Source organism: Lissotriton vulgaris, chromosome 2_1, assembly GCF_964263255.1.
Source record: "Lissotriton vulgaris chromosome 2_1, aLisVul1.2, whole genome shotgun sequence".
Classification (NCBI taxonomy): domain Eukaryota; kingdom Metazoa; phylum Chordata; class Amphibia; order Caudata; family Salamandridae; genus Lissotriton; species Lissotriton vulgaris.
In genome coordinates, this window is record NC_141687.1 from 720,349,908 (window position 1) to 720,372,217 (window position 22,310).

Here is a 22,310-nt window from a genome sequence, read left to right on the forward strand (position 1 = left end):
AGTCACATGCCTGGTACTTTTCAGTATTAAAGCAAATAACATAAATAGTCTTGTCTCGATCTTCATTTCTCCTGAGAACGAAACTTCACTGCTCATCTGTTTTAAAGTGTCTCCAAACATATCTACCCAGTAATAAAGCACAGGGCATTTAAATCGCTTTCTGTGGAAAATCTTAAGCCTAAACTTACTTTAAAAATTATTTGCAGTGCATGAACCAATATTTTTGCCTATAAAACGCCACATGGGGACTCCTGGTTAAGATAATAGCCTACTAAGAGTCCTAAGTGCACCGCTCTCATCCCTCGTGCATGTCCCTTGGACGTGTCAAATGACCCGGACACCCTGGCCATACTGAAGGGAGGTCCTTGAAGGAGCTGAGGGAGTCTGTTTTGACCACCGGTCCTGTTGGGTTTACTCTCTGATCCGCTGGCACCACGCCACAGAAGGACAAGATGGCGGTGCTGACATATCATTCTGCCTGGTGGGGAGCCCGAGTGCTCAGGGCACGCATGATGAGGCCCAGAAAAAGAGAGCTTACCCCTGGGGGCCGCCGGAGGATGAGCACAGCCCCAGCTGACAGCAGACCACCGCTGAAGTGTGGACAGGGCCTAGCCCTCATTATGGTCCCGCCTGCGTCATAATGGAAAAGAAGACTGGGAATCAATCACTTCCCTGCCCTCACACACCATGTGCAAGGGAGAGCTGTGATCCAGGTCACTGTGGCCCTCCTTGGTCCAACTTTGTGGAGAGTGGGGCCGATGGTGCCAACGACAACAAAGGTGAGCAAACCTTACTTAATGCACTCCAATGCTAGCAATGTAGATGGCATATTGATGTGTCTTGCTGAGGAACCCAGGGTAGTGCCCTGCCTACTTGTGGCGCCCCACAGTCACTGTCTTTAGGTTGTTAACTGGTGGACTGCATTGCTACTGTTTTGATAAAGCAGACATGCCCGTGAAGCGAACTCAGAAACCATAGGGTGCATAGAGACCTGCCTCCGAAACGCTCCTGTGACTGGCTCAGCTGAGACAACAGGTGACATGGTGGCCAGCATGGCTCCGGCCCTCACCAAACCTGACCTAAAAGACTGCCTTGAAGAATTCAACCTGAGCTTTCCAAAACACGCTCTCCAGTGCAATGGCCTCCCTGCGCGCGGAGTACCATCAAAACATTAATGACACCAAAGTGACATTCAAGCAAGGCATCAGAGGACAACTGAAGTGGAAAACTTTCTAGACTCTACTGACTCTGTGGGCCAACTAATGCACTCTCTAGTCGCAGACTCAGTATCTCCAAGAAAACTGCAAGGACTTGGAAAGTAGCTAATATTTCCGCTTTTACTTTTTTAGAGAAATCCTCTTTGCTGACTAGTCCACTTCAGTAGGAATAGCCAGGTTACATAGAGGGGGAGGTGCTCTAAGGTCCTGGGTGCAAATCCTAGAGACGTAGAAAAGGTTGCGGATCACAGACAAAAGTAAAAATCCTCCTTGATACACGAAAAGACGTCCAAGTCTCTTTCAGTGGCTACACCCTTTCCCTGTATCAAGTTCAGGGAGCATGCTTCATCGACGGAGAGAGCTACGCCCTGTTACTTAGAACCGGATCAAACAATATGAGGTATTGATTAATATTTCCCCGAGGCCTGCAGTTCTATTTCCAGGGGAGTAAAAGAACCATTTGAGAGTTGGAAGAGGGTCTCCAACTTTTGTTGGTATCAGAAGCAGGGTGAGGGCAGGAGGAGGAGCACGATGACGAGCAAAACTGAGGGAGCAAAAGATACAAAGTCCCTACGGGCAGGTCACACAAATCCTAATTCATAGAGCTGCAACGAAATACTGACAGCCAGGTACAGGGTCACTGCTAAGGATAGATACATGATCTATCCAAAGTCTGACTGCATCTCAAAGGGGGAAGCGAATAATGTGGGCGAGAGTTGTAAGCCTGCATTGCTGGTGGCAGTGGCGTAACGAAAGTTGAGGGGTCCCCCTGCAATGTACACGGACGGGCCCCGCTCTAGATTTAATCCGGAGCGCTCAGGCCTGAGTACTGTGCTGAGGGAGCCCCCTGCAGCTCGCCCCCCCTGCAGCGCGGGGCTGCAGTGGGCCTGTGTTACTCCCCTGGCTGGTGTCTCATCTCATGCACTCTCTGATGCACATGAACCAGGGTTGGAAAGGCCAAGTGGAGATGTACTAGGAAAGATGATCTGAATTTCCCTATACATGCTGTTGTTATTGTTCTTTATATGTTTTTCGGTTTTGGGTGTTACGCTTTAGGGGCGTTCCCTTGTACCCTATGAGCTATCTATCCATCCCTGACCCTACTTCACCTTAGCAATGACCGTAATGTTACATTAATCAGTGTCACACCTTCAAGTTAATCTCACTTAATATTAGGGGGTTAAACTGTCCTAACAAGAGACACAAGTTTTGGAACTCCATAAAGATGCATATTCCTGACATCATGTTTCTTCGGGAAAAGCATTTACTGAGAAGGGACTTTTTTAGAGTGAAAAATAGAGACTTCCTTATACAGGACTGGGCCGTGGGCATCCAAGACATTTGGGTTGGCAATTCTGGGCACGAGCTGCTTAGAAGGGAAGAAGGTATCTGTGGAGAGGGACTCAAAAGGAAGATTTCTGAAAATTTCTCATTTCGAGAAACCACAACTCCAAAAGTTATCTTAAACTCTATGTCCTAAACACAGCTCAAGCTATTTTCGAACAAAAAAACTTTATCAACAATCTCATGAGGGGGGAGCGGACGACACTCCACTTCACTGTACCCCACTCCATTCTACATCACTCTGCTCTATGCCACTCCACTCTTTGCCACTGTACTCTATTCCACTATTCTACGTCACTCCACACCACTCTAAACCCTGCCACTCCATTCCACTCTACTTTGCTTTTCATCGTGGCTAAATGACATTGCCAAAGCCAATAGCTCTCATATAGGCGAAACCTATTGGCTTTGCCAATGCTTGTTACATTTGTGGAAAAGAGCCTACTGACATTTTCAAACTGGGCCTAACATATGCCTCAGACATCTGACTTTAAATGGTGAGAGAAGTCTATTCAGTTAGAGGGGCAATGAGTGCTGGCTGTGATACTATCTGCGACCCAAAGTTGCTAGTCCATGCTTGACCTTAGTACCCAATGATTACTTTGTATGAGAATAAGTACAGGGGCCCAAAGCTTTTCTCAGAAGCCTGCAACCAGCACAATCGACTGTTGGTAGTGATGAATGCCAGACACTGCCTTCTCCTTTACCTCATTCTTTTAATTTATTTTTAATCCTTGCTTTATTTCTTTATTTTTGTGTTATTTGCATTGGTTTTCTAAAGCACCACTTCACTACTTGGTTCTACTGTGCTTACATGTAAAATTAACTGCTTATACATGGTAAGCTTACAACAACTGCATTCCCAAAATCTACCAAACACTCAAATCAGCAGGAAGATGGGTGATCATATAGAAATCACTAATTTAACATCTGCTAGTATGTAAAGTAACTGAGCTGATAAAGCGCCAGGTTACATTAGCCAGTGTGTACCCGCGCTGTACCGCTGAGGAACCCATCCTGGGCCTGTTCCTGTGAGGCGCCCACTCCTGGGCACCCCAAGGTGAAGCCAGGCATCAATGTGATTAGGGCCAGTGTCGAGATTAAGCAAGCTATTGCCCAAAGTTGCATAGTGGGACCCATGATTAGAACAGGCACACTGGCGAGAATTATCGGGTCCGTGGACATTGAGCCCAAGACCCTGCTGCGACGGGAATTGAACCCTGGTCCCGGGTCAGATCTCTGCATCAGGGTCTGCTGCTCTAACCAGTGAGCCTCACTTCTCCACTAGGCCAACGAAGCTCACCAGTGTGGAAGGTTGTAACTTTATATAAAGTCTTAGGAGTTCCCTGAGGTGGAGTAACTTCTTAAGTAAGGTTGAGTAAGGTCTTGAATTTTTTGTGAGGAAAGAATATGTGGCGCTGTTCTTAAATAAATTGGGAGTTTCTGAATTGTGGGTGCGGATCCGGTAAACTAAGCATGCCTAGATGAAGTGCTTTTTATGTTAAACAATAGAGTTTGAATTTGAATAATACATCCAGTGGAAGCCAGTGGAGATCCTTCAAGATTGAGGTTTTGTGATCCTATTTTCTTTTGTCAGCATTCACTCTCACTGTGGAATTCATGGCTGCTTTGGTAGGTAGAAGTGTGTTGGTTGGAATTCCATTTGGTATGACATCGCCTGTGTTTAATGTGGAGATGCCCAGATGTTGAGCAGTAGTTGGTAGTTTATCATTAGAGACTTGGGGCCTGTTTTAGACTCCAGAGGAGAGGATACTCCGTGGCAACAGTGACAGAGTACCCTCTTCACCAATGTGAAGCTCTGCATGCCTCATTGGGAGCTGGGTTTAACTTCAGTATGTAGACGGCAGCAGAGACTACTCTGTATCTCTTGCCTACATACACTTCCGACAGACCAACAAAGTAAGGAGGTTGGCCATGTGTCTATCTGCCCTATGTAGAGTGGGCAAACACATGGCCAGTTTTCACTGTCTTTCTATGCCAGTTAAAACCTGTCAGTAAAGGGCAGTGAAAACAGCAAAATTACCCTTATGCCATGGGAGAAAACTTCTATGGTGAGGTAATTCTTGCTGTATATATTTTCAAAAACAAAATTCCACTTTAGGAATTCGTTTTTGAAAAAAAAAAAAAAAGTGAAAGTTGTCAGGTGAAACTTTCAAAGTATTTACAGGAACCACCATGCCGTCAGTTTATTGTCGACTGGGCCAGTGTATAGATTTAAATTTAGGGGTGGAGTGCCCTTGCCATGGTGGGTAAAAGTACATGGCAATTGTATTTAGCCCATCAGCCAAAGTTAAAATCAGCCCTAAGTGTTTAATTCTTTTTAGTTGGTGGAGGTGAACATTTGCTATTTGTGCCAGTTGGTTGATGTGATGTTGAGAGAGAGGGTGCTGTTGATAATGAAGAGAAGTGATTTGACCTGTGTGGTGAGAGAAGATGGACGCGGTCTATAAGCAAATTAATTAATACTGAGGGACTAATTTATATATTCTCAACCTGAGTAATTACCATCACCATGGCAGAGTACTTTACCATATTTAGAGATTTCCGCTACCCCTGCAGACATCTCTGCATTTCCAGGAATTGCCATCAGAGCGGTTCTTGGAAATGCATTGTACATTTGATGGGCGGCTCCATGAACATGACAGAACCATCCATCAAACTTTTTTATTTTTTTTTATTTTCACAAAGAAAATTCTAAAGTAGGATTATCTTTTTGAAAATTAAAAGAAGATAATGAAGGTGGCGGTGACTGGAACTTAGAATGTCGGCACATTCTACATCGGGCAGGCGTACATATGGCCACACTTCAGATGGCCCTTACTGTTTCGGGCCATCAGAGGTGTGAGTCAAGGTGGTAGAGACAGAGTAGTCTCCAATGTCTGCATACTGAAGGTCTGTCCAACACAAAAAAGTGGTAGATTGACCAACAGGTTTGGTGGAAAGGGTACTCCCTCACCATTGCAACACAGTACCCTTTCCACCAACATTTAAAACAGGCCCGAGACAATTTTTCTATTTGATTTGCAGAATATTAGTTTAAATTTAGTTTCCTTAGGATTGAGTTTCAAGGTATTTTCTAATGCCCAATCCAATATTAAATCCAAGCCTCTTTTAAAAGTTGTGATATCGTTTTGCATCTGTATATTGGTATGGTTCGGTATTCAAGTTTTCCATGAGTTAAACAACAGGTTCCATGCTGAGGTTAAAAAGAATTGGTGAAAGTATGAATCCTTGTGGGACCCTCGCAAGTAGCCTTTTGTATGTTAGACATGCATGCTACAAATTTTTCTAAGTTGGGGTGGCCAATCTGAAAAGATTTGAACCAATTAAGTACTTCCTGTGTTACTGCCATTCTGTTCTCTAGCATATTTAAGAGAGTTTCATATTTGACTATGTCAAAATTGGTCGACAAACCTGGTTGGATTAACAGGCATTTATCTCCACTGTCTAGTATTGCAGGATATCAACCAAGACTTTCTGAACTATGTACTGCTTTAAATCCTTGATTGTGAAAGAAAAACGTTTTCAATGTATTTGTTTAGTTGGGAGGCCACACGTTTCCTAAAGGCTTTGCCTAACCATGGTAATTGGTAATTGGTCAACAGTTGTCATTGATTTCTGGATCGGCATTGGCTTTTGTAGTATTGGTGAGTTTTGTCCGATCTTGACGGTCTTTGGATAGTAGCCTTGTTATTATGACAAGTTTATCAGAGAGAGAGCAATATGGTGCTAGAGGTTTGTAATTGCCTTTAATTATTTTAGCAGGTACAGGTCACCAAAGTAGAATATTGGCTGCAATAGTTTCATTACTCTTGTTCGATCTTCTAGTTCAAAAAGGGAGACTCCTCTCAATCTCTCTATCAGGAAGCATAAGAACTGAACTAAGAGGGGCATGTTTCTCATACAGTGTATAGACTCATTAATTCTCAGGACTTAAAAGATTTGATGGAAAATGTGATGAACTGTACTTTTTATCGACTCGCACAGGCTAACAATTTTATAGATTTTACAAACATTGTGAAAAGGAAATTGCACTTCTTGCAGACTAGTGCATGACATCCATCATATTTTGTATAAGCTCGACGTGTTGTTTGCTATGGGTAACTAGGTAGTTTTTGCAGAATTGGATGAAGAGAGTTTACTTATGATTTCCTCAAAACAGATCTTGTTGTTGACCTTAGGTTTAGGATGAATTCGAATACAGTTTTCACCAGGATCTGCAAGAGTGCAATTTGTTTTTTGAATGTACGCTGCTTTTTCATTCTGTATTTCGGATATGCATGTTTTTCCAGCTGTTTTCAATTTCGATTTATATCCGGGGGATTTGTCCAATTTTCCAGTTCTTTTCTTGGTTTTTAATTAAAGCTCTCAGTTTATGGAGCTTTTCGTTGAACCATGGCTTATCAGGAGAGATTCTAAAGTATTTTCCCTATTGGCCACTCAAAAAGATTTAACCTGCAAAGTTTCTAATGTTTTCATGCAATAATTTAGGGCTGTGTTATGATGGTGTGAAAGTCTAGGGTGTCAAGTTGTGGAGTAGAGTAATGTTTCTATATTTTCCTATCACTTTTCTCTCTCTGGATTCTATACCAAATTTCAGTTTTATCCTGAGAAGAATTTCAAAGAGATCAGGGAAATTATACGGCCAATGAGTTTCATTTGGAAGAAAGGAGGAGATGATATTATGAGGTCTAGGATTATGCCCTTAATTTGCATTGCCCAAGATATGATTTGAATCACATTAAACGTGTCCCAAAAGAATCTGGGGTTTGGGTTACCCCAGTCAATTCAATTAACTTTATTTGGTGGTATGAAAAAAACACAAAAGTACGCACAAAAACAAATTGCATTACAAATGATTAATATCAGATAAAAACATGTGGAATGGCACTTGTTAAACAACATGGGGTCGAAGTTAATAACATCATAAGAACACATAAAATGTCAATTTAAAAAAGCAATACAGTTTTGCCAAATCATCAAGAGCTCAGAGCTATGTTGAAACAGTTATAATTTTACGTATATTAAGTGCATTTATAATAAAAAGCACCACATTGAGACAGACCCTGGCATCATTAGGTTTAGACAAATATTTTATTGCAGCAAGATGCGAACCATTGCCATATGCAAGCAGAAGTGGTTTTAAGAAATAAATTCTAAAGCCAGAATGAAAGTCACAAAACAACATAAAGTACACAGTGCTCTTGTTACACCGTCCATCGCATGGGCAAGGGAGCCCGTCCGAAGGACAGGTTTTCATTGTGGGAAAGGTTACCCCAGTCAATGCTAAAGTCTCCCAAGTAAATTTTATTAGTCAAATGCATTTGAGTGTCAAAAATATATTCTGAGATGTTCTCAGTGAAGATTTGGAAGATTTAGATGTCTATAATGTTTTGAGAAAAATTGGTGAGCCAAAAAGTGGTGATGCATCTAAAATCAGCTTTTGTCAATTTAATAAGTAACCCGATTTGCTGGTAACGTTGGATCTGACGTTATGTAGAATGTTTTGTTATAGTTGGTTGTTTTTGAAGAGGGGTTTAGGAGATGTACTTAGATTAATTATAATCAAATGATCCAGATTTGTTAATTTTGGTGTACTGGATAATTGTGTCGTCTGCAGAAAACAGGTATCAGTCTGAGTCTTTCATGTAAGTACATCGCGGTCTGAGATAGGTATACTTTAGTCTCAAACACTTTTCACATGTTTAAGCTGTTTTTCTCTTCTTCCTTACCCCTTTTTCTGTTTTTCTCTCTCTTGCACGGAGTCAGAGTCTGATGAGGAAAATATTTGTCCATGAGCACTACCAGCAACCTCAGAAATGTTCTTTGGCTCCGATAACGGAAGGGATAGATGCTGTATGTGAAAAGGATGGGTTCTTCTATGTACATATCATCCACTCACTGTACTTATTTAAGAATCATAATAAGCCTTCCTCATTACCAGTTTTGAAATTCAGTTTGGCCTCAGCTTACCTCCAAAACATCCACTGAAGTCAATAATTGCAGGTCCTATCAGACCTTAGGTGTGCACATCTTCTTATAAGCTAAATGATTGATTGTACAAAGTAGTGGAAGATTTGAATGTGGTGCAATGTCTTTAACCAACTGAGGGAGTTTATTACTGTAGGTATTTCTGTTATTTAAAAAAAAGGCACCTGCTGTCCATTGAGAGCATCGCCAGCCTCTGTTGGGAAATTCTTGTGTTTCCAGAATGTTGTCTCTGTTGCTTTAATCTTTTTGCATTATAATATTATCAAAAAAGAAGTTGCAATTCAGCGAAAATAAAGAAAAAGGCTAAGGTTCTCATGACTATAATATTATCAAAAAAGAAGTTGCAATTCAGCGAAAATAAAGAAAAAGGCTAAGGTTCTCATGACAAGGTATCGGCGCTATCTGTAATTTATTTACAAGTTGAGTCAGTTGATAAAACAAAATTAAATGAAAAGGCAAAACAAATGTAGAAATTGTAACATCTGCCATTTACACTTAAGTGCATGCTGAGAATGTGCCAGTTCTTTTAGTCTGAAGTTAATCCAACACTGAATGTTTGCTTGCAGGTATCTTGGATCATTGATTGCAGAAATGACCATGACTGCCAACAAGAACTCCAGCGTCACTCAGAGAGCCGGAGGGAGTAAAGTACCCCGCGAAAATTTGGCACGGTAAGAGAGCAAACACCTTTTTGCTTACTCTGATATTGTGCGTCAATCAGTTTGATAGAACATTCTTCTTTAAAGCTAGGTATCGTTGGTCTTCATTCAATTTACGGTCCTTGGAATTTGAGCAGTCTTTGTCCTCAATTTCTGAACAAAGCAGGAATTAGCCACGCAAACATGAAAGATCCTCTTTGCCATGTCCAGGACGTCCAGGACATCCAGGAAACTTATTCTACTATATCATTATTTCAATTTCTGCTGTCGTTAGCTGTTCCATAGCTGCCAATCAGTGCACTGGCCTCTGAATTCTGGAGTGTGGGTTGTCCACCTTACAGTCTCCCGCTATCTTAGAACAAGTCGCATCAGGTGTGAAAAAAGTACAAAGAGCATCAGACCTTTGTTTTCGCAAGCAAGAGGCCATTTCTCTTCTGTGATTGGCTGTTTCTCTAACTGGGTCATTTTGCAAGTTTGTCTGTTATTCTTGGAGATAAATGAAAATAAATCCTCTACTCACGGACAAAGACCATCAACAAACTAAAATAAAACTGATCTAGACAGATTCTGTTTCATTCAGTTAGGAACCTTTGAGAAAACAGCCTGTCATTCAGTTAATTTACTTCTCCTGTTTGGTTGGTTTATTGCTTATGCCACTGTTAATTTTATGTTGTGTTATTTAGATGGTGCCAGTAAGCGCAGTACAGCCTGTGACAACATATGCAGTCTATGGAGAATATGCTATTGCCTTATATGCCAAACAGCTACCCATAGGTATTTTTTAAATAACAAAGTTGAAATGTCCCGTTCAAAACTACTGACATATTCTGATGAGCAAAGATAGGAATGGTTATTTAGAGTTTGGCAGATGTAGGACAGCACCAATTTTGGAGGATGTCTGCCAAACTCAACATAACCCATAGAATGTCTTGATTGCTTGTTTGGCTTATAGTATACTCTTAGTTGATCTATCCAGTAATAAATTATGTATTTATTGCCCTAATTGCTTTACATATGATTAAAATTCCAAAGGTCAAATGCTAACCTGATACAAATAATACAAAACAATAGTACAAAAAGGAGGTGACAGAAAAATTGTAGTAATATGATGCTGATGAGAAAACGTTGCCTGTGACCATTCCTTAAAATTGGTGGGTTTTTAAGAGGTTGGAAAAATTAAGATATTGGAGTGATAATCCATTGGTCATGTGTTATATACTTTGGAGGCCTGCATAGAAAATTAATTTAGTAAGATGGGGTACATGATGGAGGGGATGAACCAACAGTGTTCAAGATGCAGAATTTAGTGAGCAGGTGGATTTATAGCACTAAAGAAAGAAAATAGTAGGAGGAGGAAGACGACAAGCTGGCGCAGCAATGCATGAAAACGTTTTCTCTTGAAGACAGAGTGGTGAGAGAGGGAGGGGTCAGGTGAGTCTGGGACAAATGCCACAGTTCAGGAAAGAAGACCGATTGGCAGGCAGAGAGACGGGAGGACGAGAGAACAGGGGAGACAAGAGTAACAGAGGGTATACAAAGATAGATAGAGAAGGGGGCAGAGAGAGAAGAGGCGCAAAGAAAAATAAACAGAGGGGCGAAATTTAAATTGAAAGAGAAAGTAGGGCAGAACAAGAAAAAGAGACAAGCATGGTGGTTATCTTTCGAAAACACAAAAATGAGTTAAGAGCTAGAACCCGGCCCCAGTGCGAGCGGCTGTGAAGAATGCCACACGCGCTCCCTTCTAACCCTGCATTTACGGCCTTCTTAAGGGCTGTGTTGAGGTTCCGTGAATTCTGAACCTGGGTCATAAAGGTCGTGGTTCTGTTACGATTATGGTAACAGCGAACCGTAAACAGTGAGTTCAGCAAGTATGAGTGTTTTCGTTATGTTACACACATGGATTCACTATGTATTTGGAGATTTCATTCTGAACCATGGGTTCCATTTTGTGCATGGCAGCCATTTTGTGGTTGCCCTCACATAGGCCGATGACTTTAGCTGACTCCTGGATGACCTGAGTGAACTGACCCTGTTGCCTGAAGCTGACCTTGTTAGACCAGTTCCTTGCCCAGTAGCTGATCAAGAATAAGGATCAGAGCACAGAAGATTGTAAAGTTTGGTATGCACATACACACCCCTTATCCTACCTCTCATCTGTTTCTGTTCCTTCTTTTTATGACCTGTTTACGATATGGGTTGTGGTGTTTTATTATGGGTTTGTCCAGCTTGTGTAAGAAGGAATGTTGGGTTTTTTGCATGCTTGCAAAAGCTAGGACTGCCCCCTTTCTTTTATGCTGAGTTTTGTAACTCTAAAACATATATAAGGCCTCTGTTCTCTGTATTCCTCAGACTACCTCATTCATTTGCTACGGCTTCTGTGTGACGTGGCCTCACTTATTAAATTTAATAAAGATGTCGTTTCATATTTCAGCTTCTGTGCCAAGTTCTTTATTGATATTAGTAGGACCCCTGAGAATGAAGATTTTGGATTTCCTCAGTGTAATAGCCCTTAAGGTTTACTAGATTCTTATTTGGGGGGCGCTTAGCATGTCCAGCTCTATTCTTCTCCTTCTATGACAGCGTTATTGTTATTGTTATTGTTATTGTGGGTTTATATAGCGCCGGGTCACCTACAGGTCTCAGGGCGCTTTGACCACAGAACATAACATCCGGGATATAAAAGGGTGGAGTGCTTAAGCTAAGCTGAGTGCTGCTCTGAACAAGTTGGTCTTCAAGGCTTTCCTGAAGCGGAGTAGATTCCCCTCCTTTCGGAATGTTTCAGGCAGGGCGTTCCAAAGGTTCGGTAATAAAACCGAGAAAGATCTCCCTCCCATTGTGGCCAGCTTAAAACGAGGACATACAAGGAGTTTGGCATCAGAGGACCTGAGATTTCTTTCCGGTCTATATATCTCAATCCGTTCCTTGATGTAGGTCGGGGCCTTCCCATAGATGGCTTTATGGGCTATGCAGAGGCTTTTAAAGACGGACCTCTGTCCAATTGGTAGCCAGTGTAGACTTTTTAATAGTGGAGAGGCATGCGTTCTCCGCGGAAGGTTGAAAATAAGTCTCGCGGCGTCGTTTAGGACTACCTGAAGTCTGTTTGTTAGCATTTTTGGCAGGCCTAGGTAGAGCGCATTGCCATAGTCGAGTCTTGACACTATAGTGGCCGAGACCACTGTGCGTAGCATCGACTGGGAGAGGAGAGGGACTAGTTTGCGCAACTGTCTTAGAAGCCCTGTACAAGTGCCAACCACGGTGGAAACTTGGTTGGTCATTGAGAGAGCACTGTCCAATTTAATACCCAGGCTTTTAACCGTGGCTGCTGGCTGTGGGGTTGGGCCCAGCTCCTGGGGCCAGTACATGTCGCTCCAGGAGGAGCACTTAGATGGTACTATCAGCACCTCTGTCTTTTCCGGGTTAATTTTAAGCTGGTTGGTGGACATCCAGTGGACCGTATATCTAAGTATATCCTGCGCGTGTGACTGGGCTTGTGCTGTGTCATCTATGCCCAGCAGCAGCTGTGTGTCATCAGCATAGTTAAACACCCGACAGCCCATCCCCGCTAGTGTGTTAATCAGGGGCTGTAGATATATGTTAAACAGGAGTGGGGATAGTGCTGAGCCCTGGGGGACGCCACAAGTCAGACTTCCCACACCTGATACACTATCTCCCATCTGGATTCTCTGGGTTCTCCCAGATAGAAATGATTCCAGCTACCGAAGGGCTAAACCCTGAATCCCAAACCCAGCCAGCCTATTCAGCAGAATGGAATGGCTGAAAGTATCGAACGCCGCTGATAGGTCTAACAAAATCAGGGCGCTCGGTCTTTTACTGTCAGCCATCCTTCTGAGCTCGTCCAGCACCGAGAGCATGACCAACTCGGTGCTGTGGTGTGCACGGAAGCCTGCCTGCCTCTCATGGAGTAGATGGTTAGACTCCAAATAGCTTGACATAGATTTTAGTACATGTTGCTCGAGTACTTTGGACAGGAAGGGCAGCTGGGATATGGGTCGATAATTTTTTAAGGCATTGGGATCTGCCCCCACTTTTTTTAGCAGCGGTCTTACACGAGCTTCTTTGAAGCTAGTGGGGAGCCTGCCAGTACTCAGGGATTTATTCAGTGTAGCTAGGATATGGTCCTCTAGAATTGGACCTGCGAAGCAGAAAATGCTTGGGGGGCATGGATCCGCTGGGGAGCCTGATTTTGTCTTTCTCATCAATGACTCAAGGGTTAGTGAGTCCATGGGGGGAAATGATGATAAGCAGCTAACAGTTGGATTTAGATCGATATGCTGCTCAGTTAGGCTGCACCCCGTGCTTTTTATCTCGCGCATGATAATATCAACCTTATCCAGGAAATATTTCTGGAAGGTGTCACAGTCTATGCTACTTTCTGCATCCTGGGCTCTTTTTGTTAGTTCCTTCAGGATTTTAAACGTTTCCTTTTGAACATTATTCGCCCTATTTATACGGACCTCATAGAATGCGGCTTTAGTTGTCCGGATAGATTTTTTGTAGCTACGGAACGCCATCTTGTATTGTTCGCAAGTGGCTGTATCCTTATTCCTCCTCCAGTTTCTCTCTATGTTACGCAGGGCCTTCCTTTGGTCCCTCAACGCGGGTGTGAACCAAGGGGCTCCCTTTTTCCCACTGTTTTTTGTCTGAAGTTTCTCAGGGGCTATCTGATCAATGGCCTTTACCAAATAGTCCATCATATCTTTACAGTCCTGATCTACAGTTATCCCTGTAAAATTATGCCTCGTGCTGGAACTTTGATGGAAAGTAGCTACGCAGAGACAGCAAAAATGCAGCGAGACGTATTTGATCCCAAACCCGGACTGAGACGAGGAGAAACTATTCAGGAAATGGTAAACAAGCATTTGCAAGGCTGGCTCAACATCGCACGTTAAACTACAAACGTCACGAAGGTGACGTCATTTTGTAGTTCAAAGCACGGAAACACAGTTAGATACACAAAAACAGTGTAACACACAGCTACCTACATAAAATATAAATGTGTGACCTGCATGCTATAAGCTGTTCTTTGCAGCAGGCATATTAACCATCTGTGGTGTTTTACGAGGAGTCCAACACTTGAACAGACTTCACACATCTCTAGCAACCCAGAACTTGTGGGGTACACAAAGATTACATCAGCAGTTGCGTTTCACATCTAAGATATTTCAAAATGTAGCCCATCTGATTAATTAGGTAAGCCAAAACAGATTTATAATCACATTTGTCCTTGTTACCAATTTCTTCGAGGCAGACTTTTTAGGAAGTGTATACGTTGACTGTCCGCTCCTTGCAAACATCACACCTTGAGACTCCGCCCCCTTTCTGCTGCCACCCATTTTATCCCCACAACACATTGGCTCCCAGGATTTTGCTCTCATTTGTAGAACTGTTTGGGGCGCACGGACCCGACTGCAAGGAGATACAGCTGGAAAATGCAGATATCGCAGAGCTATGTACAAATAAAAGGTCACTAGTACCAGAGAAGTACAAGTCCTTTCAGCGAGCCCTAAACAACGCAAAAATACAAGCTGCAATGTCGTCCTTTGAAGTATTTCATGACACGTCTCGGGGGAAGACACATTTTAATGTGCCTGAACCTTTGTGACAATATTCAAAATAAATCAGAAATGCATACTGAAACCTGAATTAATCAACAGTTCTTAGACTAAGGGCTGTGGTCAAGATGTAATCTGTCAAACGACAATAACATGACATGGGCTAAACGCACAATGGAAAATCTAATGCGGCTCGGCGGATATCAAAGCTGCACTGGCAGATAAAAGAAAACGCACCAATTCCGTCCGCCCCACATTGGCACGTGAACCTTTAATCCTCCACTCCTGATTGATTAAATGCAGTGCTAAGGAAGTCAGAAAGGCTCGCTCGCAGGATAAGAAACAGGCATTTGCAAGGCTTGCTCAACATTGAACGTTGAACTAAAAACGTCACGGTGGTGACATCATTTTGTAGTTCAAAGCGGCCCGCCCCTCAGTCGGATTCCGACGCGCGCCTTTGGATTGGGTCGCACGCATGAGCTGTCTACGTTACAAGCTCACGCGCGCGACCCAATCCGAAGGCGCGCGTCGGAATCCGACGCTGCCATTGACAATGCTGCGCACGTGGCCAGCTCTTGTCTCCCCTCGTTGTCGGCTGAGCCGGCAGCTATAGTCCTCGCTGCGAGAGCCCGCTTTCGCCAAAGCGAGACCTATAAAAGGGCACAGAAACATGCAATAAGTTATACCAAAATGACCTATACTTCAAGAAAGCAACACAGCACTGGCTCTACACAGCAGAAATGAAAAATCTAACTACAAAAAAAACCCATTTTGAAAAGTCAGTAATATAAACTAAATAATACCACCCACCAAACTTTTAACTTAAACCAAAAACATATATAAATCTTCCTGTTTATATTTCTTTAAAATAGCAAACTGCAATGGAGAAAATCCAAAAAGGAAGAAAATAAGAATATCATATTTTCTAAAAAACAAACTTGATAACACAAGTTAAAAAGTAAGTAAATGTAATTTAGCACTAACCAAATCAAAACACTATATAGTTTACAAACTAATACAAAATGAAGCCTAAGAAATGTAACATTAGTTTTCAAACACCTAACACTAACAAATTTTATTTCTATGAACAGAAAAAAAGAAGCACCTGTAGAACCCCTCAACAGACATCATTACACCTTTAATTAAAAATTATAATAAAATGTAATACATATTTAAATATTAATGGTACTTAAGCATAGGTATTTAAAACATATAATTAATACATAATTCTAAAACCCACAGATGTAATTTTGGAAAGAGCCACATACATCAAATTTCAGAAAAGAAAACTACTATTGAAATATTTACAGTCAAGAACGTATAAACAGTGAAAACATGCACTGGAAATATACAAAGTATTATTCTAATGCATGTTATGGGAGGGCTATGACTGAAATGTAAGGGCCATATTAAGGAATGTTTGCACGCAACGCAGCACCGCAAGATACCTTTCATGAAAGTGAAAAAGAGGAATGCGTCATATCTTTCAAGATGTAGTGCATTAATGCTCTCTCCTTGCTCTGGCGCACTATTGGCTGCCTAGCGCCATTTCAGGCACCCTTGCACAATGGTGCAAGAATGCCTGCTTGCAGGCAGGATTATTTTTGTGTCGGAATGGACAAAAACAATCCTTTGAGGCTTTGTCCTCTTTCTGTATGTGCTGCACACAAAGAAAGAGGAAACATCGAAGAGAAATAAAGATATTTCTTCTCATTATACCTTGCCTGGGAAGGCGTAGCATTTTGATGCATTCCCAGATCTATCACTCATAGTAACTCTGGTAATGCTCCAGAATCCATGGGTGGATGTGTGAGAACACCCACGCTCCATCCATGGGATTTGAGCTGCCTTGTGTTACTCCCAGTTGTCCAAGAACCCCAGTGCCACTCGGGTAGCTTTGCGCGGCTCGGTTAATCGCATTTAGGTTTTGTGTGGCCCTTGCATTACTTTGCAGGAGCAATGCAAAACATTGATAAATATAGTCCTAAATTGTTGAAAACTTGAGAGACCATAATCGCACCTAAAAAGTTAAAGAAATCAAAGTCAGAAATGTATTACAAGATCTCAGGGAAGCTAGCATTAGTTATCAATAACCTACAGGAAGAATTAAAAAAATAATTATCATAAAAGTTTCTGACTATACTACAGGCCAACTCCCTGGTATCCCAAGCTTAAAAGGACTCATAACCAGACTAGAAAAGCAACAACAAAAATACCTGTTGCCCCTAAAAAATTCCAACACATAAATATACCTGATAATTTTTTTCTTTTTTTTCAAAACCAAAATCATCACCGTGATTTTGTGAAAGAAAATCAAAAAACGTATGACCCCCGTACCATGGAACTTTTCTCTCATAGTATGGGAAAATTTTGCTGTTTTCAGTGCTCTTTACCACCAGGTTTAACCTGGCGGTGATGGACATTAAAAATTGTCTATTGGATCACCCAGTCCATGTTACAGAGTGGGCCCCATGCGCCCAAGACACTTTAGTATTATAGCAGGGTCTGCACAAGCATCTGCAGTCCCTTCTATTATACTCAAGTGCCACAAGGTGTACAAGAATAAGCAAATACCTATTGTGACCGTGAGGCACTTTCTGTAAAATGGCCCCAGATAGTTATGCTTGGTAAGTGCCAGTGTGGAAGACAGCTATTATAACTATATTTAGTAGGGCGGTTAAATACATCATTACATGTTGACATGAAGCAGGTGAACCATGGGTGAAGTTTTAATGAGTCACTCCTATTTCTATTGGGCAATAATAAGTAAGCATCATAACAGAATTTTGGCAGATGGTCCAATTTTGTTGTTGTTTTATTTTTCCCATGGAGTATGTCGGTCCGCCAACATTTGAGAAGTGCGATGTATAATGTAGTTGTTATCAGTACTACTAGCATTATGCAATTTTACTCCTACCCTGCTGCTTCCCTCCCTAACCATCGCAAATATGTACTCTGTTCTACACTGTGCATCTGCTGCATAGTTGTTATCAGTAAAGAAATACAACACAAAAAACAGAAGGTTCACTTTGATGCACAAAAGGTGATTGCTTTGTGTTTTTTTTCGTTGGTACATATCTTCGACTGTGGCACTGTGAAGTGCCTCCGCGTCCCTCCTACTGATTTAAGTGCAGAACCACTTATTAGTGGCCCTGCCATGGACACCTGTAAAATTGTAACTAGAGAAGTAAAACCTGCTTTGTTCTCTTGCTATTCTAGATAGTTCAGCTTCAATATATCTTTTAATTCATTTACGCACACTGCAGTTTTTTTTATATTATTCAGTTTTTTTCAGCACCCTACAACTATTGATTCTGTTTTATGTGTTTTCTAATGTATAAAAAGTCTTGTATAAAGCAGCAAGACTGCTGAATGTGTGTTTTCACCTTTTGTACTGTCTTTGTGGGTGGCCCTTTCATCCTTTACTACAGATAATGCTGTTGTCCTGCCCTCATTTTTTCCTCTGACAGGACTCACTTGCTGCAGGTGCTTTACCGATATATGTGTATTCCCCTTTCATAATTCTGCATTCGTAGGCTTTTACAGCTGTACAAACATAAATATGCTAGCCCTTTAATTTATGGTGCTTCCTCCCTCCTGTCCTAGCTCTTTTGTTTTCATCTCTTGCAAGAGCCTTTGACTCATGCGCCAGAAGTGAAATTAGACTTTTTCTTTTAAGTTATCAGTATTTTCCACACAGGTGCCGAGCCACTCCTCATCTCTCTTAAACTACGTACATCTTTACACCGGCTTATAAAATACGCAACCGTGGGCCCCATGCACAGTAGTAAATGTGGTCGGAAATAAAAGTGTATGACCAAATGAAATGTATTTTGTTTAACCCTGATGGGAATTACTAAAGAGACTGCTGCCCGATTTAAGTCCATTTGGATATGCAGAGACCTCCGCCAGGACCGAACCCTAAATTCTACTCAAGAAGTGGAAAAACGGGCATTGTAAGGCGCGTTAGCATTCGAAGTTCGTGGCAGTTCACAAATTCATCTCATTCCCATTTCAACCCACCTAGAAATGGTAGGTTCTTACTCCAAACAAGGGATTGCATTCATTCCTTTCGGAGTGAGGTCGGGGGGGTGGAAGGAGGACCGGGGGAGGGGGGACCTGGATGGATTTGGTGAGGCTGTAGGGGTTTCTACATGGAAAAAATGTTAGCCCCTCCCCCATAGAGAACTCAATCAGCAAATCAGCAAAAAAGAGTGTTTGAGACCCTATGACCAGTGGCGGCTCCTCCGCTAAGGCGGAGGTGCGTTTCCTCACTGCTTTTTAGCAAAGAAGGAAAAGTAGAATGATAATAACTTGCCTTTTTATCATTTTTTTTTGTCCTGATGTCCAGCAGCTTTGCGGGCGGGGCATCCTCACGACAGGAGCAGAGGGAGTGGTGAGCACACTGTAAGTGCACGTGAGTGTTTGGCCGGCCGTCTCTTCCTGGCCAAACATTCATGCGCACTTTGTATGTTCTCCACTCAGGCTGCATTGTAGCTTGCATGGAGAACATGCCCAGACTTGCGGTCAGCATCTTAGAGCTGAAGCACAGCTCTAAGACCAATCACAGCGCTGATTGGCTGACTGGGAGCCTGGGTGTGCCCCCTGTTTCAGCCCGAGCAAGGAACTACCAGGAGAAGATACTGCGAGGAAGCGGCGAGAAGGTAAACTCTTTTCTTTTTTTTAAAATACACCTGTTTCTTCCACTCCTGCCTCCCCTTCACCACCCAGATGTGTGCCGGCCGCCACTGCCTATGGCCAATTTCACCACTATGGAGGAAACTCTACACAGCAGCAACAGATTCCAGCTGGGAATGTCATATAACTTTACCATAAGTTTGCCTGCAAACATGCACTTGCCACAGGTTTCCTCTTTCCGGAAAATACTTATGTGACTGTTTCTGAATCCCAGAAAGTCAGAAAATCACGTTCAGATGGCAATCTCTGTCTGTAATTTTTAGATTTGTGAATCGGCCTCAGCGTTTTCACACAGCTCTTCCTATATCCTGAAATGTCAGATCTAGGTATACATGCTAACACATCACAAAATTGTTTGCATTTCCCCTGTATGGAACGTTACTGCATTTTATATCATGTGATCTAATGATTAAATATTAGGACTTATCGATAAACATTTGGTTACAGAGTAGTGTTGGAAATAATAGGAGCTAATATATGATCAAAACTCGCGAATCTTTGCAGAGGTAAAGAGTCCTGATGGTGGAAACCAATGGAGTTTGGCGAAGCCAAGTGTCTGTAATTGGTAAAGGCTAATGTGAGAACAGACAGGAGAGGTAAGGATCAACTCAGAAGGCCGTCTGACAATGTGAACTGGGGACGACCTGCGAAGGGTGGAATTAAGGGACAGGAAGAGATATCCACTGCCCAGTTTTGGAGTGTGAAGATCTTTCCTGTAGCACCCAGTACCAACATGCTGCCACCAGAGATGCCCGTCTGCATAGAAAGATGCTGTCTGGTGAAAGACTTTTCAGATTTGCTCACATACTTGGCAAGACAACAGGAATAAAAGGAGGAAGAGGAGAAAGGAAGAGCTGGACAGATAGACCATCACTGGAAGTAGATGCCCGCCGCCTGCTATCACTGTACATCAGAAGGAAACCTCTCATTCCCACTTGAAAAACAGATTGGTGCAGTGATGTAATGTAAAAAACGCATTGCCCTGTATTCCGTACACGATTGGTTTAGGGCCTGAGGTAATGAGCTATGCAAAATGTCATTAAGACATAACAGATGTTTAATCCAAACAGGATTTTTCCCCATGAAAGGTTCCATGGCGAAACATCCCATGAACTGGAATCCTTCCAGGATCCATTTCATCTGAGATCAGATTTCACATGCTAACATTTTTCGTGACTCTTAAGGGAGAGACAGTGGTGCAGCATTTTTATTTTTTTTATTTTCGCATATTTCCATGTATGGAAAACTGCTGCGCTCTGAGCAGTGACACAGTTGAGGGGGCTGCAAAGAGAAGAGGTCGAGCTTAAAGGCTTAAAGATTGGACCCAAGGGTAACCTCTCTCGTTGAGGGTGATGATAAATGGTTGTCTTGACATTTTGGACAGGGCCTGGTCCTTTTAAATAATGTTGTCCTTATCCTAAATGTCATGTTCACAAAGCAAAGTGTGAATGCAAAATAACCCGTCGAGAGAGGCATTTATATCTAGGGGACTGTAACATTACTGGAAAGCTCTGGTATGTGGTTTATTCTAAAGTTGTCACTGCCAAAAAATTGTATATGAGAACATTTCTGTAGTGACTATTAAAGTAACTTTCTGTAGTGCTCAGAGGTGCTGCTTTTGAGCAATTTTATACATGTGTATGTCGAGAGCATACACCGGAAGGCTGCAGCCATTAGTGACCACGTTTTGATAGGACACTCAGGGGCGGCGGCTCCGTTGGAGCGCAGGAGCATCGCCCTGCTTAAACCTGCTACCCCCCAAAGCCCCAGAGATGAAAAATAAAATGGTAATTCTTCACCAGTGCTTAATTTGTAAAAAACGTAGTGCCGGGACCCTCGACAGGAGGACACTAGAACTTCCACCATCCGTTGCCCCTGGCAGCACTGCTAATGGCAGCACCAACAGACTACTAATCATGACACTCTTAAAAGTGTGACAATTCATACTATTACAGGCCCCCAAAGCTATAAGAATGGCTTTTGAGGCAAATACTAATAATTGGAAATGTAAATTGAAATAATAAACAGAAGCTGTTGTGCTCGTACCTAAATTGGCAGACACCACTATCATATGGCAGACAGTCATAAGCCCGGGTGCTGGCAATTAAGTGCCGGTGTTGAGCACCGGAGAGCACCGGCACAAATTAAGCACTGTTCTTTACCATTTCATTTTCATGCCCTGTCCCAAACAGAGCGTCAGGATGGGAGCAGGGCCGCTGCTGAGTGACAGCAGCATGTCTCTCAGCAGGGAGGAAGGCGGGCTGGCAAAGCACTGTTTAAAGTGCGCATGTCTTTTTGGCCAGTCGTCTTGCGAGGGCCAGCCACACATGCACACTTTAAACAGCTCTAACCCAGCTGGGTTAGAGCAAGCCAAAGCCTCCAGAGTTATGTTATGTTATAAGGATATTTATTGCGCGCACAATTACTCAAGAGTATCCTGGCGCGAAACATAACCACAGAGAAATCGAGCGCTGAACAGCCGAACAAGCAATTTTAATAGGCTATGTTAAAAAGATGGGTCTTAAGGAGCTTCTTAAAGCAACCAAGGTCTCTGGTGTCCCTGAGAGTGAAAGGGAGGGAGTTCCAGAGGGCAGCGGCTTTGAACGAAAAAGATTGACCGCCCAGTCTGGTTCGCCGGAAGCGGGGAACTACCATCCTTCGTTGGGAAGCCGACCTTAGGTGGTGGCTTGGGACATGAAAAGTCACGCTTTTCCTGAGGTAGGCAGGACCAGTATCATGAAGGGCACGATGCATGAGTACCAGGGCCTTGAATTGGACTCTTTGGGCCACCGGCAGCCAGTGAAGAG

The 22,310-nt window shown here is 42.6% G+C and overlaps 1 protein-coding gene across 2 annotated transcripts in view; it reads left to right on the top strand.

Moving 5' to 3' along the window:
* Positions 1-22,310, top strand: part of DENND2B (DENN domain containing 2B) — a 1,017,138-nt gene that overhangs the window by 463,217 nt on the left and 531,611 nt on the right. For both annotated transcript variants that reach the window (XM_086955999.1, XM_086955998.1), the window contains one exon: positions 9,140-9,244. In XM_086955999.1, coding sequence (XP_086812125.1) covers positions 9,165-9,244 — 80 coding nt within the window. In that variant the 5' untranslated portion in view covers positions 9,140-9,164. The remainder of the gene's footprint in view (positions 1-9,139; positions 9,245-22,310) is intronic.